Source organism: Myxocyprinus asiaticus, chromosome 42, assembly GCF_019703515.2.
Source record: "Myxocyprinus asiaticus isolate MX2 ecotype Aquarium Trade chromosome 42, UBuf_Myxa_2, whole genome shotgun sequence".
NCBI classification, from domain to species: Eukaryota; Metazoa; Chordata; class Actinopteri; order Cypriniformes; family Catostomidae; genus Myxocyprinus; species Myxocyprinus asiaticus.
In genome coordinates, this window is record NC_059385.1 from 241,617 (window position 1) to 257,500 (window position 15,884).

General features: G+C 40.0%; 2 protein-coding genes across 14 annotated transcripts in view; one reads left to right on the forward strand and one right to left on the reverse strand.

Moving 5' to 3' along the window:
- The window catches only part of LOC127433095 (ATP-sensitive inward rectifier potassium channel 15-like), a 344,355-nt gene that overhangs the window by 32,130 nt on the left and 296,341 nt on the right, over positions 1-15,884 (forward strand). The window lies entirely within an intron of this gene.
- Positions 1-15,884, reverse strand: part of LOC127433086 (transcriptional regulator Erg-like) — a 68,556-nt gene that overhangs the window by 25,789 nt on the left and 26,883 nt on the right. For 3 of the 5 annotated variants that reach the window (XR_007895830.1, XM_051684743.1, XM_051684740.1), the window contains exon 2: positions 13,538-13,610. Coding sequence is in view for 4 of the 5 variants with exons in the window: in XM_051684743.1 (XP_051540703.1) it covers positions 13,538-13,573 (36 nt within the window). In the remaining variant the exon portion in view is untranslated. Of the gene's footprint in view, positions 1-6,723; positions 6,951-13,537; positions 13,611-13,793; positions 13,812-15,884 lie in introns of those variants that run through there. The other 2 variants (XM_051684741.1, XM_051684742.1) reach the window with 2 other exon arrangements.

Below are 15,884 nucleotides of genomic sequence, written 5' to 3' on the forward strand. Positions count from 1 at the left end.
CATGTCGGTGATGCTGACGAAGGTTCTTGCTGACTTGAAGGATCTCGCTGTAATACGTCGATCGATTACGGCGATGGAAATAAAATTCTCTGAGTTAGTTACAAGAGTGACTGATGTTGAGAGACGAATCGATTTTCTGGAATCTTCGGAGGGAATTAACCACTAATCCGCCCGTGACCAAAGTTGATTTGGAACATCTCCTTGAAAAGCTTGAAGGTCTTGAGAATAGAAGCCGCAGGAATAACGTTTGAATTATTGAAATTCCTGAGCATGAGGAGGGCAGAGATATGGTGAAATTCCTAGACGAGCTTTTCCCGAGTTTGCTCGACATAACAGGCCACAAGCTGGAAATCGAGCAAGCTCACAGAGTCCCTGCTCGGAGATCTGCTGAGGGAGACAGGCCCCAATGTCTTTTATAGAATCAATGGGTGAGTAAACCATTGGATGTTTCTCATGTGAGTGGGTCGACTCGCTGTACTTACTCTGGCTTTTTTCTTTTTGCGTTGGCTCCACCGAGCGGCTGGAGTTTGTTTTGTGAATAACACTTTTCCTTAAAGAAACTTTTGCATTGATGAAAGATTACTTTTGCATTGAAGTTCCTGGCCAGTTTGAGAGTGGACACTATGGATGACCGCAAAATATCTACATGCTCACACAAAGGATGTCTTTTATAAAGTTGACAGATTGTGTAAGTCATGGTATGTACTTTTATGCGGCCTCCGAGTGAATTGACTTGACCATCCAGGGAACCGGAATGCCGGTTTTGTTTCTTTTTGTATTTGGTTCCGCCTAGTGGCTGGAGCTTGTTCTATTGAATAACACTCCTTGGAACAGCTGTGGATTAATCTGTTCGTTCTTCGTGCTTATTCTTCCTGCTGGCTGGAGTTTGTTTTGTTGAGTATTTTTACGTGACACTGGAATGAATACGTCATCCGTTGAACTCATAACAGCCGGCTCACTGAACATTCGTTTGTCTGTCCGAGGAATCTGAACGGTTTTATATCAGCTGGAATTTGTTTTGTGGAAGATCACACCTTTGAGACAGTTCTGTGAATTAATCTACATGTTCTTTGTGTTCATTCTTCCTATTGGCTGGGGTTTATTTTACAAAGTATTTTCTGTTATGTAATTTTGCCTCACAAATTTGTGAGGCAAAATTGAGCAATCCGATGGCAAAGTTGTTGCGGGGACTCTCGTAGGTGTACATGGACCTTTTGAGTTTAGAGGGATTGTCGGCGGTTGGCGCTTTCGTGCACGGGGTTAATGCGCACGTTTTTCTTTTTTCTGTTTGTTTTGTTCAGGGGGAAGTTCGGGGTTTGATTGTTTCACTAATGGGGAATGTGGTCTGTATTTGACACACAATTAATTTTTTCTACTATATCAAAATGTCAAATGTTAATATGAGTGTACTATCTCTCTCCACATAGAATGTGAATAGATTGGGGCACCCCTTAAAAAGAAGGAAGGTTATTACTTTTCTTAAATGTAAGAAATATGATAATAGTGTTTCTTCAAGAAACTCATCTTTCCCCGCAGGAAGCTGAAAAATTTGGGAAGATATGGGGTGGGCATGTTTTTTTTAGTGCTGGCTCAAGTAAGAGCAGGGGAGTCATTACACTGATAAGTAAACATCTACAATTCAAATTTCTCAAACAGATTAAAGATAAAATAGGGAGAGTCATTATTGTTTTAGCTGAAATTCAAGGGCAAAGGTTGATTTTGGCTGATATTTACGCACCTAACGCTGATGATCAGGGCATTTTTATAGATCTTGAAGGGATGTTGCAAGCTGCTGGCACCCCTCATGATATAATATTGGGAGGAGACTTTAATCTTTTGATGGACTCAGTCCTTGATCATAGTGAAGCAAAAGTGTGTAAACCCCCTAGAGCAACATTGACACTTCACACGATGTGTAAAAATCTTGGTCTTTCAGATATTTGGAGACTTTTGAACCCATCTGGTAGGGACTATACATTTTTTTCATCAGTCCATAAGATTTATTCTAGAATAGATTTTTTTTGGGATATCCAAATCCCTCATTTCATCTGTTGTTGATTGCTCAATTGGAAATATCTTAGTCTCAGATCACGCCCTGGTGAGTTTAAAGGTGTTGCCACATACGGAGAAAAAGAAATCATATAGTTGCCGCTTTAATGTATCCCTTTTGCAAAATCCTGATTTCCAACAAATGTTAAAGACTGAAATCAATGTTTATATGGAGACCAACTGGTCCTCAGTATCCTCTGTGGGCGTGGCTTGGGTGGCACTTAAGGCGGTTCTTAGGGGTCGGATAATACAGTATGCCTCATTCATCAAAAAAATCCAAAGCATGAGAACTCGTGGAGTTGGAAGAGAATATTAAAAGTGCAGAGGCAGAGCTGAAGTGCCTTATGCGATCTGATGACCTCGAATGAAATATAGATATAATACGATTTTGTCGCGGAAAGTGGAGTTTTGGTTATTCAGGGCAAGACAGTCATACTTTGAGTCGGGGGACAAAACAGGGAAGCTTTTGGCTAGATATATAAAGCACAGAGAGTCTTTTTCTATCATTCCCTCAGTGAAATCTGCTGGTGGTGAAATTTTTACCTCAGCCATTGATGTTAATAATGCTTTTAAAGAATTCTATTTTGATCTTTATAGTTCCTCATCTTTGTCTACTGATGAAGATATTAGAAACTTTGATCTTCCTAAATTGACGACTGAGCAAAAAAAAAAATAATCTCTTGATGCTGAGATAACCTTGGAGGAGCTTGACGAGGTAATGAAGGCCTTGACTACAGGCAGACGGCTTTGCCGCTGAATTTTTTAGATCTTATGCTACAGAACTGTCTCCACTTTTGTTAGAAGTTTATACAGAATCATTAAAGAATGGAAAGCCTAACCATGACACAAGCCCGGATCAGTCTGATTCTTAAAAAGGACAAAGATCCAAGCGAGTGTAAAAGTTACCGTCCAATCTCCCTGATCCAGCTAGATGTAAAAATTTTGGCAAAAACTCTGACTAACCGATTAAGTAAAGTTATGACATCTCTTATACATATAGATCAGGTGGGGTTTATTCGGGGCCGCAGCTCTTCTGATAACATCAGGCATCTCATCAATATCATGTGGTCAGTAGCGAATGATCAATCTCCGGTCGCTGCCATCTCACTTGACGCCGAAAAGGTGTTTGATATGGTAGAATGGGATTATCTTTTTAAGATTTTGGAAATGTACGGGTTCGGGAGTACATTTATTGGTTGGATTAAGTTACTTTATAGACACCCTGTAGCAGCGGTACAAACAAATGGATTAATTTCAGATTATTTTACTCTGGATAGGGGCACTCGGCAGGGTTGCCCTCTTTCCCCATTATTGTTCTGTCTTGCCCTGGAACCATTAGCAGCCGCGATAAGAAAGGAGGATGATTTTCCAGGGGTGGTGGCGGGAGGTGTGGCGCATAAACTTCTGCTTTACGCAGATGATATTTTATTATTCGTCTCCGACCCCACTAGATCTATGCCTTGCCTCCACAGAATTATTAATCCTTTTCAGCCGGGCGCCTTCCAGTGGCCCAAACAGGGCATTAAGTATTTGGGGATTTTATTCCCAGCAAATTTGTCTGATTTAGTTAGAGTTAATTTTGACCCTTTAATAAAAAGGTTTTCGAGCGATGTGGACAGGTGGGCTTTAATACATTTATTGATGATTGGGAAGGTTAATGTTTTTAAAATGAATTGTATTCCAACCTGTTACAATCTCTCCCTATAGATGTCCCCCTCTCTTATTTCAAGCAATTTGATAGCATAGCGAAGTCCTTCATTTGGAATGGTAAACGTCCCAGATTGCATTTTAATAAGTTACATAATAACTTACATTTAATAAGTTTGCTGATAGACAAAGGTGTGCTAGGCTTACACGCGATTTTGTTTTATTACTATGCATTCAGTCTCAGACATTTGGCTCATTGGTCACTTCCACCTGAGAGAGCCCCTCCCTGGTTTGTTATTGAACAGGCAGCTCTTGCCTCTATTTCGCCATTACAAAGCATCTCTATCAAACTAATCGGAAAATTTAAGTTACACCCCATTATTTCGTATTTACACTCAGTATGGACTAAAGTGTCCAGATTGTTTAAATTGGACACTTATTTAAATGTTGCCAAGAGTATATGGCAGAACCCAAGATTGTGTATTAATAAGTCCCCTTTCTGTTGGTCTGAATGGATTGTGAGGGGGGTTGCTACACTCGGTGACCTATATGAAAGTGGAGTGTTGAGATCGTTTGAAAACTTGGTCCTTCATTTTGGGATCCCCAGACCTCAGTTTTATAGGTATTTACAACTGCGCCACCTGCTTTGTACTATTTTTGGGAGTAGCACACAACCCCCTAAGGAGGCAGATGCTTTGGGAGAGGTGATTGCGACTTCTGGAAAAGGTCATGAGGCATCAGTGTATTACTCCCTGTTAATTCAGAGTCTGGGGGATGGAGCCTTAACTTCTCTCAAGAGAGTATGGGAGAAAGATTTCAACTTGGCATTGGAGGAAGGAGTGTGGGCTAAAATTCCTAAAAACGTTAAGTCTGCATCTAGAGATGCAAGGGTGCATCTTATACAATTCAAAATTTTGCATAGATTTTATTGGACCCCCTCTAGACTGTATAGGCTTGGTCTTAAAGACACAACCACCTGCTGGAGATGCCAGTCGGAGGATGGAGACATGGCCCATGGCCCATGTTTTTTGGTGGTGTGTCCACCAAAGATCCAGAAATTCTGGTCGAAGGTTCAGAATTTTGTGTGCGACGTGGTGGGCACTCGGGTTTCGTTTTGCCCCAGACTTTGTGTTCTGGGCGATGGGGCGGTCATCGATGTTGGGGATGGCCATATTGAGAACTGGGTTTTGACCTGTGTGATGATCACCACGCAGGTTATTTTGAGGGGCTGGAGCCCCCATATCCGGAGTGGTGCACGGAGATGGGGAGGGTAGCGGCTTACGAGGAGGTGTCATTGGGAAGACGGGGTGATTTAGATTTGTTTGTCCGAAAATGGGGCAGGTATTTGGAATTTTTGGGGGGCTCTCGGGTGGGGTGTGGAGAGAGTATTGTAGAATAGTTTTTAAGTGAGTATGATTATTATCTGTGTATAGGTATGTGTATGTATATATATATATATATATATATATATGTGTGTGTGTGTGTGTGTGTGTGTGTGTATGTGTATGTATATATTTACTTATATGTGACCACAGGATTGTTTTTGGGGAGGCGGGGTTGGGGGTGGGGGTTGGGGTTTGGGGGGGGGTTGTGGGGTTTAATATATATGTGTGTATATATATATATATATATATATATATATATATATATATATATATATATGTGTGTGTTTTTTGTTATTATAAGATTTAATAATAAAATGTTAATTACAAACATGAACACTCCAGAACACGGCTGCTTATGATGATGTCATTATGAGCCACACTGATGTAAACATCTTCACTGATGCATTATAGAGTTTATACTCAATCGTTCTGGAAATTCAAAGTTTAGAAACAACAGAAAATATGAAGAGAATTTATATTATACAGTACTTACAAATTAATTTAGTTTATATCGATGTATGGAAGACGATCTATGCTTAATGAAAGGCTTCATAGAACTGTGATAATTATTCCTCACAAACAACATGTTCGACATGTCAAATCAGGCATCAACTTAATCTGAATATTAAATCATCTACATCTGCATTTATTCCTTTAGCAGACACTTTTATCTAAAGGAACATACATGCAAACTCTTTCAACATTTAATCACGTGCAGGAGAATTATAGATGTCTGCAATTCAGCAAGTAAAAAAACATCCATTCTTGATATCAAAAATTGAACTAGTAAAAGTCTAAATTTGTTATATCTGTAACTGCATTTTCACTTGTAGAATTTCACAATAATCTGTCATTCATTCCTGTTCAAAACAATCACAGAATTCTAAATACACATATCAGCCATGTGCTTCTTAATCTAGTAGAAATTATATATTTTATATCAATAATTACAATCATGTAGAATCATTTATTCTGTAACTCGTGCAAAAGTCCATTGTCTGATATCAACACCTGAATTACAACTAGTGAAAATGCCCCAAAAATTATGCTCATAATGATTGAAGTCAAAAATGTGCATTTTCACTTACAGTAATTTTATTGCCGATCAAGAATTAGAAATATAACAAGTAAAAACTTAATTATAGTTATTTATAATTCATATCCTGCACATGATTAAATGTCAAAAGGACTTTATTACAAATAAGAAGAAGTGATTAATCCAGATGAGAGCACTAACGTACTGAATCTCAATATAGAATATATAGAATAAAACTACAGTCGAGCTGAAGTGGACGGGCAGAAGAAGTATAGAACAAAAATTAAACAAAAGAAAATAACATATAGAGATGCAATAGTAAAAAATAAAACAAATAAATCACACCAAGACATGATGATTCGGCAAAATTTCACACAAATCTCAAACGGCCAGTTTCATTCGCCTGACTCGCACCGACGACCGTTAGAAATCATAAACAGTGCTCGGGCGTTTGTCGGTCAGACAGTGAGAATAGGAAAAAGGAAATTTACAAGGCAGTGAAAAGGAAATCTTGTTGAACAGGGTGTTACCCGCTCCATCTGATTCTCCAACTAATGAAAGTTTCTCAAAGAGTCACTTTCAATCATTCTGTGATGGGACGCTTACCTTGATGGTGCTGGCCATGGCGGCGCAGGAATCGCCCGTCCACTCACGACTTTTAATTCTAATATGTGTGTTTATGGTCGGCGTGTGCGTGAGTTGCGGTGGAGCTGAACGCTGTTTGGAGCGGATGAGATTGTGCTAAAGCTGGAAGTTAAGTCAGCCAACAGCAGGAAGAGCTTTCTATTGGTCTGATCGACACCACTCGAAGAAACAGGATATTTGGGAGAGAGAGATAACGGAGCTCAAACAATGATGTTTTTCTGCACACTGTGTGTGTGTGTGAGAGTGTGTGTGTGTGTGATGTGTGTGACTGTGTGTGTGTGTGTGCGTGTGTCTGTGTGTGATGTGTGTGTGTGTGATGTGACTGTGTGTGTGTGTGTGTGTGCGTGTATCTGTGTGTGATGTGTGTGTGTGAGTGTGTGTGTGTGTGTGTGTGAGTGAGTGTGTGTGTGTATGAGTGTGTGAGTGTGTCTGTGTGTGATGTGTGTCTGTGTGTGATGTGTGTGTGTGAGTGTGTGTGTGTGTGTGTGTGTGTGTGAGAGTGTGTGTGTGTGTGATGTGTGTGACTGTGTGTGTGTGTGTGTGTGATGTGTGTGTGTGTGATGTGACTGTGTGTGTGTGTGTGTGTGCGTGTATCTGTGTGTGATGTGTGTGTGTGAGTGTGTGTGTGTGTGTGTGTGTGTGTGTGTGTGAGTGAGTGTGTGTGTGTATGAGTGTGTGAGTGTGTCTGTGTGTGATGTGTGTGTGAGTGTGAGTGATGTGTGTGTGTGTGTGATGTGTGTGTGATGTGTGTGTGTGTCTGTGTGTGTGTGTGTCTGTGTGTGCGTGTGATGTGTGCGTGTGTGTGTGCGCGTGTGTGTGATGTGTGTGTGTGTCTGTGTGTGTGTGTGATGTGTGTGTGTCTGTTTGTGTGTGTTTGTGTGATGTGTGTGTGCCTGTGTGTGTGTGTGATGTGTGTGTGCCTGTGTGTTTGTGTGATGTGTGTGTGTGTGTGTGTCTGTTTGTGTGTGTGTGTGTGATGTGTGTGTGTCTGTGTGATGTGTGTGTGTGTGTGATGTGTGTGTGTGTGTGTGTGTCTGTGTGTGTGTGTGTGTGATGTGTTTGTGTGTGTGATGTGTGTGTGTGAGTGTGTGTGATGTGTGTGTGATATGTGTGTGTGTGTGATGTGTGTGTGTGTGTGTGTGAGGTGTGTGTGTGTGTGTGTGTGTGTGTGATGTGTGTGATGTGTGTGTGATGTGTGTCTGTGTGTGTGTGTGTCTGTGTGTGATGTGTGTGTGATGTGTGTGATGCGTGTGTGTGATGTGTTTGATGCGTGTGTGTGTGTGATGTGTGTGATGTGTGTGGGGGGGCCCTTTAAGACACAGTGAGACAGAGGTGAGATTCAGTGAGATTTCCTGGACACATATATGAAAATATAAGCAGGGCTGTGATTGGTTGTCGGCATGAGGCTTCAGGTGGTTACAGTTGTCATTACAACAGCACGATTGAGATTGTGATCTCACTTTAACACAACAGTTTGAGGAACAACAGGTTCATCTAGAATAAAATACATCTCACACACTGTATGGCAAGATATTTTGATTACTTTTGCTCTGCCACTGAAAATAGTTTCAAAAGAAGTCGAAGCTCAGTATGTTTATTAATAAGGGGAAAGTGGTTATTTTTCTGTTTTATGGAGCCATTTCGTTCTTCCGAATTAAAATGAAAGTTGAAGCAATGTCACAAAAATGAGGTTTATGCCTAAACTCTGAGTTATGATTGGTAGGACAGTACACATACACGTCAGTAGATTCTGAGCACTCCTCCACATTATTCATGAGAAGAAACGCTTCCATCCAATCACAGCGCTGCCTCATGCATGAGCTCGCATTACAGCAGAGAATTCAAACGTTTGGACGTAACAGCTGTTCCGGGCCAGCACTTAGCACTCGCGGAACAGACTCCAGTCCATAACCGGACCGGCATAAGCGTTTCTTGGCTGCAGTTCTGCTACTTGCGCTCCAAACACGCTGTTCATGATGGGAGACTGTTAGACGGAGCGCTGACTCCATCGCTTATTCTCTGTGTCAGATCATAAACACAATAACACGACAGCTTGTTCAAAAACAGAAGACAATGATGAAAACTGAAAACTCAAAGTCATGACTGTATTTTTGATCTACTTTACATAAAGTTTCTGGGATTTACGCCTACATGGTTTACAGGTGTTACATCGTCATGACAGTGGAGTTGAAATAATGGCTAATTTTACACAGACAAAGTTAGTAAGCGATTTTATCACACAAGAGTCATGATAAATAGGGGTGTAAAAAAATATCGTAACATACTGTATCGTACAATACGACGCTCACGATTCAATAACATATGTATCGTACGAAACACATTATAGTGTAATTAAAACCAAGCAGTGCAACACTGAGAGCTGCGGAACAGTCTCCTCCCCGGAGAGGCGGCGCTGAGCGCTCACAGGACAACAGAGCAACACACTTATAGTACAGAGGCGAGAAGATCGATGGCAAACACCAAGTAGACTGTAGCGTTACAGTGTCATGTCCCAGTGCTACAGTACATCAAACATGTCATTTTATTTACGCAGACATCACCGTGCAGTTCGGTGGATTTAGCAGCAGTAGGTTTAACAGCCGCCTCTTCCAGCCGACACAATGTAAGAAACCCGTGATTACATGACATTTATTATTCTCTTGTTTTGACATCGAAATGTAAACAAGATAGAGTACAACACTTGCGCACATGTTATAAGCCGGTAATAATATGGCAATAAAGTTTACATGAAATGTGAAACCGGGGGAAGGCCAAAACATTACATGCGCTGATTGGTTTTTGCTCAAGACGCTAAATAAAATTGGATTATGTACATATATCGTAAAACCAGAGGTCAGGTTCCTCTCTAGTTTTTTTTTTTCACCACTAAATAACATTGAAAGAAGTTTTTTCCCTCGCCACAGTCACTTTAGTTTGATCTCTGGGGGCTTTAAGACATTAAAGCATGATTTTCTATAAAGCTGCTTTGAAACGATGTGTATTGTGAAAAGTGCTATACAAATATAGATGACTTGAAAGTAGACAAACTCATTTTTCTCAAGAAAAACATGAAAATGTAAAAGAGTTCATTTGAGTTTTTCTCATTACAATCAAACAGAATAAACGCAGTGCTGCTGTTTAAGTTACTTTAATATAGAGCTCTACTTTTTGTTGCCAATGTCAGACACTGTTGTGTCATTTATAATTTAAAAGATATTTATGTTGAATCCTTGAATAAGTTTAAGCGAAACATTTGTGGGGTTTTTCATCGTATCGTGAGGCATCATATTGTGAAATTTGTGTATCATTACATGCCTAATTCTAACACATATTATGCTTAAGTATTGTGGCTGTACGTACTTTTGTATTTAATGTTTTGTGTATTGGACCCATTTACTTTCATTGTATGTGCCTTACTACACAGACTTTAGAGGGACGAGTCGAAATCATTTTCTGTGGCAATCAACATTATGCCACAAATACAATAAATTCAGTTGAACTTGTATTAAACTTGAAACACTCCTTGTAATAAATATCTATGAATTAATGCAAAGCCTGAAAGCAGTGCTGGTTATGATGGTAATGTCTGCTCTGAGTGATGTTCTCACTTTATTCTTAAAAGTTTTAGCAAAATATCCCAATCTTTTTTGCCAAAATGAAAACTGTTTAATCATCTTCACTCTTCACACTTTTGTCCCATGATTAATATACAGCCCCAAACTCTTTTGTTTTCATCGCTACTCATAAATTGATATTCATCCATCTCTTATGTGTGTTTTTTTAAAGTTGTCCTTGACCCCGTCATGTCCTCCCACTTCCCACCCACGTATCCACCCATATTTTTACACACCCATTTCATGAGTCTTTATTCAGTCTGAGGTGTGAACGATTGGTGCTGAACGGAGATGTGTGTGTCTACTGCATTTACACACTGCCATCACTGACTGACATATCAGAAAATGTTTTAAAGGAATATTCCGGGTTCAATACAAGTTAAGCTCAAACAACAGCATTTGTGGCATAATGTTGATTACCACAAAAACTTATTTCCCCTTTTCTCCCAATTTGGAATGCCCAATTCCCACTACTTAGTAGGTCCTCGTGGTGGTGCGGTTACTCACCTCAATCCGGGTGGTGGAGGACAAGTCTCAGTTGCCTCCGCTTCTGAAACCGTCAATCCGTGCATCTTATCACGTGACTCGTTGTGCATGACACCGCGGAGACTCACAGCATGTGGAGGCTCATGCTACTCTCCACGATCCACACACAACTTACCACACGCCCCATTGAGAGCAAGAACCACTAATCGTGACCACGAAGAGGTTACCCCATGTGACTCTACCCTCCCTAGCAACCGGGCCAATTTGGTTGCTTAGGAGACCTGACTGGAGTCACTCAGCACATATAATTATAATGATTTTTATACTGTATGAACTATAGATTCTATCCCCTAACCCTAACCCTACCCCTAAACCTAACCCTCACAAAAAACTTTCTGCATTTTTACATTTTCAGTAAAACATCGTTTAGTATGTTTTTCAAGCGATTTGAATTATGGGGACACTAGAAATGTCTTTATACGAGTATTGACACTGACTACCACTCAGCACGCCCTGGATTCGAACTCACGACTCCAGGGGTGATAGTCAGCATCAATACTTGCTGCCCAGGTTTTCAGACATTTTTGACCGAAATACATTTTTAAAATGTAATAAAAATGGTTTCCTTTATCTGAGCAATACAAGACTTGATGACTTTTCCTCCATTTACCATCTGAACATACAAAAAATAATTGGGCTTGATTCGATAAGTCTAAGTGGTTGAAAAAAAAAAAACGGTACCTTTGGTATTCGTGGTCAAAATTGACCGAACATTGAAAATGAATGGGAAAGACCAAAAACAGAGCAATTTTTTTATCTGTCAAATATAATCAATAAATCAGCCACAATGCAAAGAAAATAAAAAACAGACAGATATTACAGGGTGAGACTCTAAAACATCCTCAGTGCAAAACATACACACCCACACTTACACACACACCCACACTCACACACACACACACACACACACACAAAAATGAACTGGTGAGACTTTAACACAACAATTATTTTTTTACATCTGTCAAATAAAACAAATAAATCAGCCACAATGCTAAACACACACACTCAGAAATGAAGGGGTTAGACTGTAACACACTCACAATGCATAACACACACACACACACAAAGAACCAGGGCATCAAGAAGTGGAGCTCTACAGCCATTTTTGGTCATTGTTGGCATAACAAGTCATCTGTTGTTTAACAGCTGATGACAGCAATCTGACACACACACACACACACACACACACACACACACACATACACTCACACACTCACACACACACACACACACACACACACACACACACATCACACTCACACTCACACTCACACTCAGACACACTCAGACACACTCACACACACAAACACACACATCACACACACACACACACACACACACACACACACACACTCAAGTTTGCAAAATAACATTTTACAATATAAAGTTTGAAATTGCTAAATTTATGTCACATTCTCATATTTTCTTCATGTTTAAACTTATCGAAGTGTAGGTTCTGAATTTTTAACTTTTTTTTCCAAACATTTGCTTATTTGTATATGCAAATTAATGGTAAAATGTAGAAATGTCCATATAAATAAGATCAAAATAGCATAAAATCCCAAAATAAATGCATAATTTTACTGTTTTTATTTCAGAGAAGTTTTTTGATCATCATAAAAAAAAAAAGTGTTACACATCTAAACCTTCCAGTCAAAAATTACAGCGAACATCAAAGGAAGGAGCCATTTTTGAATACCATAGGAGGGTTAAAGAAAAGGAGGGACGAATGAACATCACTACAAGATGATTAAAACATTCGGGGCTTAAGCCCTGGTGGCCCACCCCTAGAGACGCCCATGCCGGAAATGACCAATTCAGATGGGATTACATCACTGAGAAGCTCTGATAATTATCACATTAACCCACCTCTACATATAAAATTAATCTTATCTGAAAATGGCTCTAGATTGTGAAATTAGTGAACCACAACTAACTGTATAAAAAGGTGAACACAAGAACCCAGGAGCAGTTGGTGTAAATTGTTTTGAGTTGTGCTGTGTTGTTGACTGTTGGTGTGTGTGTGTGTGTGTGTGTGTGTGTGTGTGTGTGTGTGTCTGTGTGCAGTTGCATTGAGCTGCAGATGTTCTTGTGTAATGTCAGTTATAATGAGGAAGTTACTGTGAAGAAGACGCTCTAAAAATATGTTGAAATCACTAACAGCAGCTCAGATCTTTAATGACTGACCAACACACACCGGTACACTACAGTACTGTCTGTTGGATGTTACCATGGGAGATTTTAATGTATGTGACAGATGCTGTTATCTTACAAGCTACACATTTATCTGTATGTGTGTTACAGTATCTGGAATCAAACCCATGAGTGTTGCTAGCGCTCTACCAGTTCAACTGCAGGAACAAGACTATATGCAGGGCTGCCAACTCTCACGCATTGAGCTCTCACGCAACACGTCCCTTTTCTCACGCAGTGATAAAGTCGCAGAGCAAAGAAGACACTGACAGCGCACGGACAGACAAGACAGAGCAGGCAGCACCATGCAGCAGCGAGTTATTTAGACCAATCAGGGGGAAAGCAACAGTACAGCATCTCTCCATCTCCTCTCGCCAGTATACATTTATGATCCATTACATTGTGTGTGTGTGCGTTTGTACCTTGTGAATGTCTGGTTCTGCTCCAGTCTGGATCATTTCCTCTGGCAGACATCAGACATCTGACCAGTCCAGCCTAAAGAACACACACACACACAGATGGATAAATGCTTTTAGTATCAACATACACTCTTGCGTTTAAACAGGGGTTTTCAAACTGTTATGATGCCAAGGACCCTCAAACATGATGATCCTCTGGTGAGGGACCCCCTTTCTCAAATATAAAGTCAGCTATAACAGTATTTTCATGTATATAGACCTATTTATACTGTGTCTCTTCATTCAGACTCATTCTGTTCATCTCTTTGCCAACAGCAGCGTCCAACACTGAGATCCAGTGAACCACACAACACAGATGCTTTTCACAACACACACAACATGCCAGAACACACACACACAGAACATGCCACACACAGTCAAGCAACAAACATTCACTGTGACGACAAAACTAAACAAGCAAAACATCCAGCATCACTCTCCATCTGCCAGAGGAACATGTTATTGCTCAGATGTTGCTCTTTCATTGCTCAGGAGACTTAAAGGGACAGTTCATCTAAAATTGAAAATTCTGGGGGTCTGGGTATCTCAGTGAGTACTGACGCTAACTATCACCCCTGAAGTCGCGAGTTCAAATCCAGGGTGTGCTGAGTGACTCCAGCCAGGTCTCCTAAGCAACCGCACCACCACAAGGACCTACTAAGTAGTGGGAATTCCAAACTGGGGAGAAAAGGGGATAAAAAAATAAAATAAAATAAAAATCTGTCATCGTTTACTCACCTTCATGTTGTTCCAAACCCATATGATTTTCTTTCTTCTGCAGAACACAAAAGGAGATATTAGGCAGAATAACTCACTTATAATTCACTTTCACTGCATCTTTTTTCCATACAATGAAAGTGAATGGTGACTGAGACTTTTATTCTGCCTAACATCTCCTTTTGTGTTCCATGGAAGATAGACAGTCATACAGGATTGGAACATATTTTGGGGAGTTACTAACTAACATTTTTAATTGTAATTTTTTCTAAAACTGTAAACACTGGGTCTCTATGGTGCTACATCTGTTTTGAGCGACCCGTCCAGCCCGACACAACAACACTGACTCGACCAATGGCGTCAGTTGGGGGCGGGACTATTTGTTTGTTCGACCAACAGTAGACGGGGGGCATATTCAGAAATCTGTTTGAAAACAAACATTTATTTTTGCAGTTCCGTTCGGTGGCGCAGAAATTACACTTTAGTTTTAATTTACACAGTGTTTATTTCTATATTTCTATTTTTATTAGTTTAAGTATAAATTTATGTTCAGTTTAATGTTGCCATCCTATTTGTTTAATGTTAACCTAATTAAATAATATCATCTATTTGTTATACTGTATATTTAAAATATATTTTCTTCTTTAAACAACTTCTTTGTAGTTAGCAACTTTTTGTTACTTGTCATGTAGCTGACTACGCCATGTTATAAGTAGCTTGTAGCTCAGGAAGTAACACTTTCAAAGATCTTCTCCAACACAGGTTTGGAATAACAAGAGGGTGAGTAAATGATGACAGAATTTTCATTTTTGGGTGAACTATCCATTTAATGGAGTTTTCCGTTAGAGTCAAGGACGGATTAAGATTTGAGAGGCCCATGTGCCGGTACAATGTGGACGCCCCCCATGACGTGACCATGTTCACTTTTATGCGCTACAGGACGCTTGACAGATTTGGTTGGATTTTTCAAATTGACGGAAGAAAAGTTTGGAGCAATGTCTTACACGGCCAATTATATGTACTTTTTAATTATGAAATGATCCAAAATCATGCGTTATTAATAGGGATGTGCACATTATACCAAAATCACTGTTCAATTATTCTGCACGTGTTTAGAGGTCTTCAACCCAATCTGAGTCCGACGGTACCCGACAAACCTGCAGGTTTTGGGCCAGCTTCAGGTCAGTTTTTCAAGTAGGCTATAGAGCGAGTTATGGGCTGTTCACACGTGCATTGAGGCCATGTAAACACGCACTGGACGGACGTCTTTGATCGTTGTGCTACAACTCACTTTATTCGCCGGACCGTGCGGGACCGTTGCATTATTTTTAGACACTTGTTAATTTTAAAAGAACTCAAGACACCTGCATTCTGTTTTACAATTCGCTGTGCAGGACCATCGCATTTTTTTAGACACTGTTAATTTAAAAATATTTCAATATTTATAAACGCATCTCGAGACACCTGTGTTCTGTTTCACCATTTGTGAACCTGCCCGGGCAGAATTACTCATTTTCCATTGATTAAGAATAGTCCTTCTATGTTGCAGGCAGTGACAGAGATTATTTTTGCTCGACTTGAATGTGATTTGATC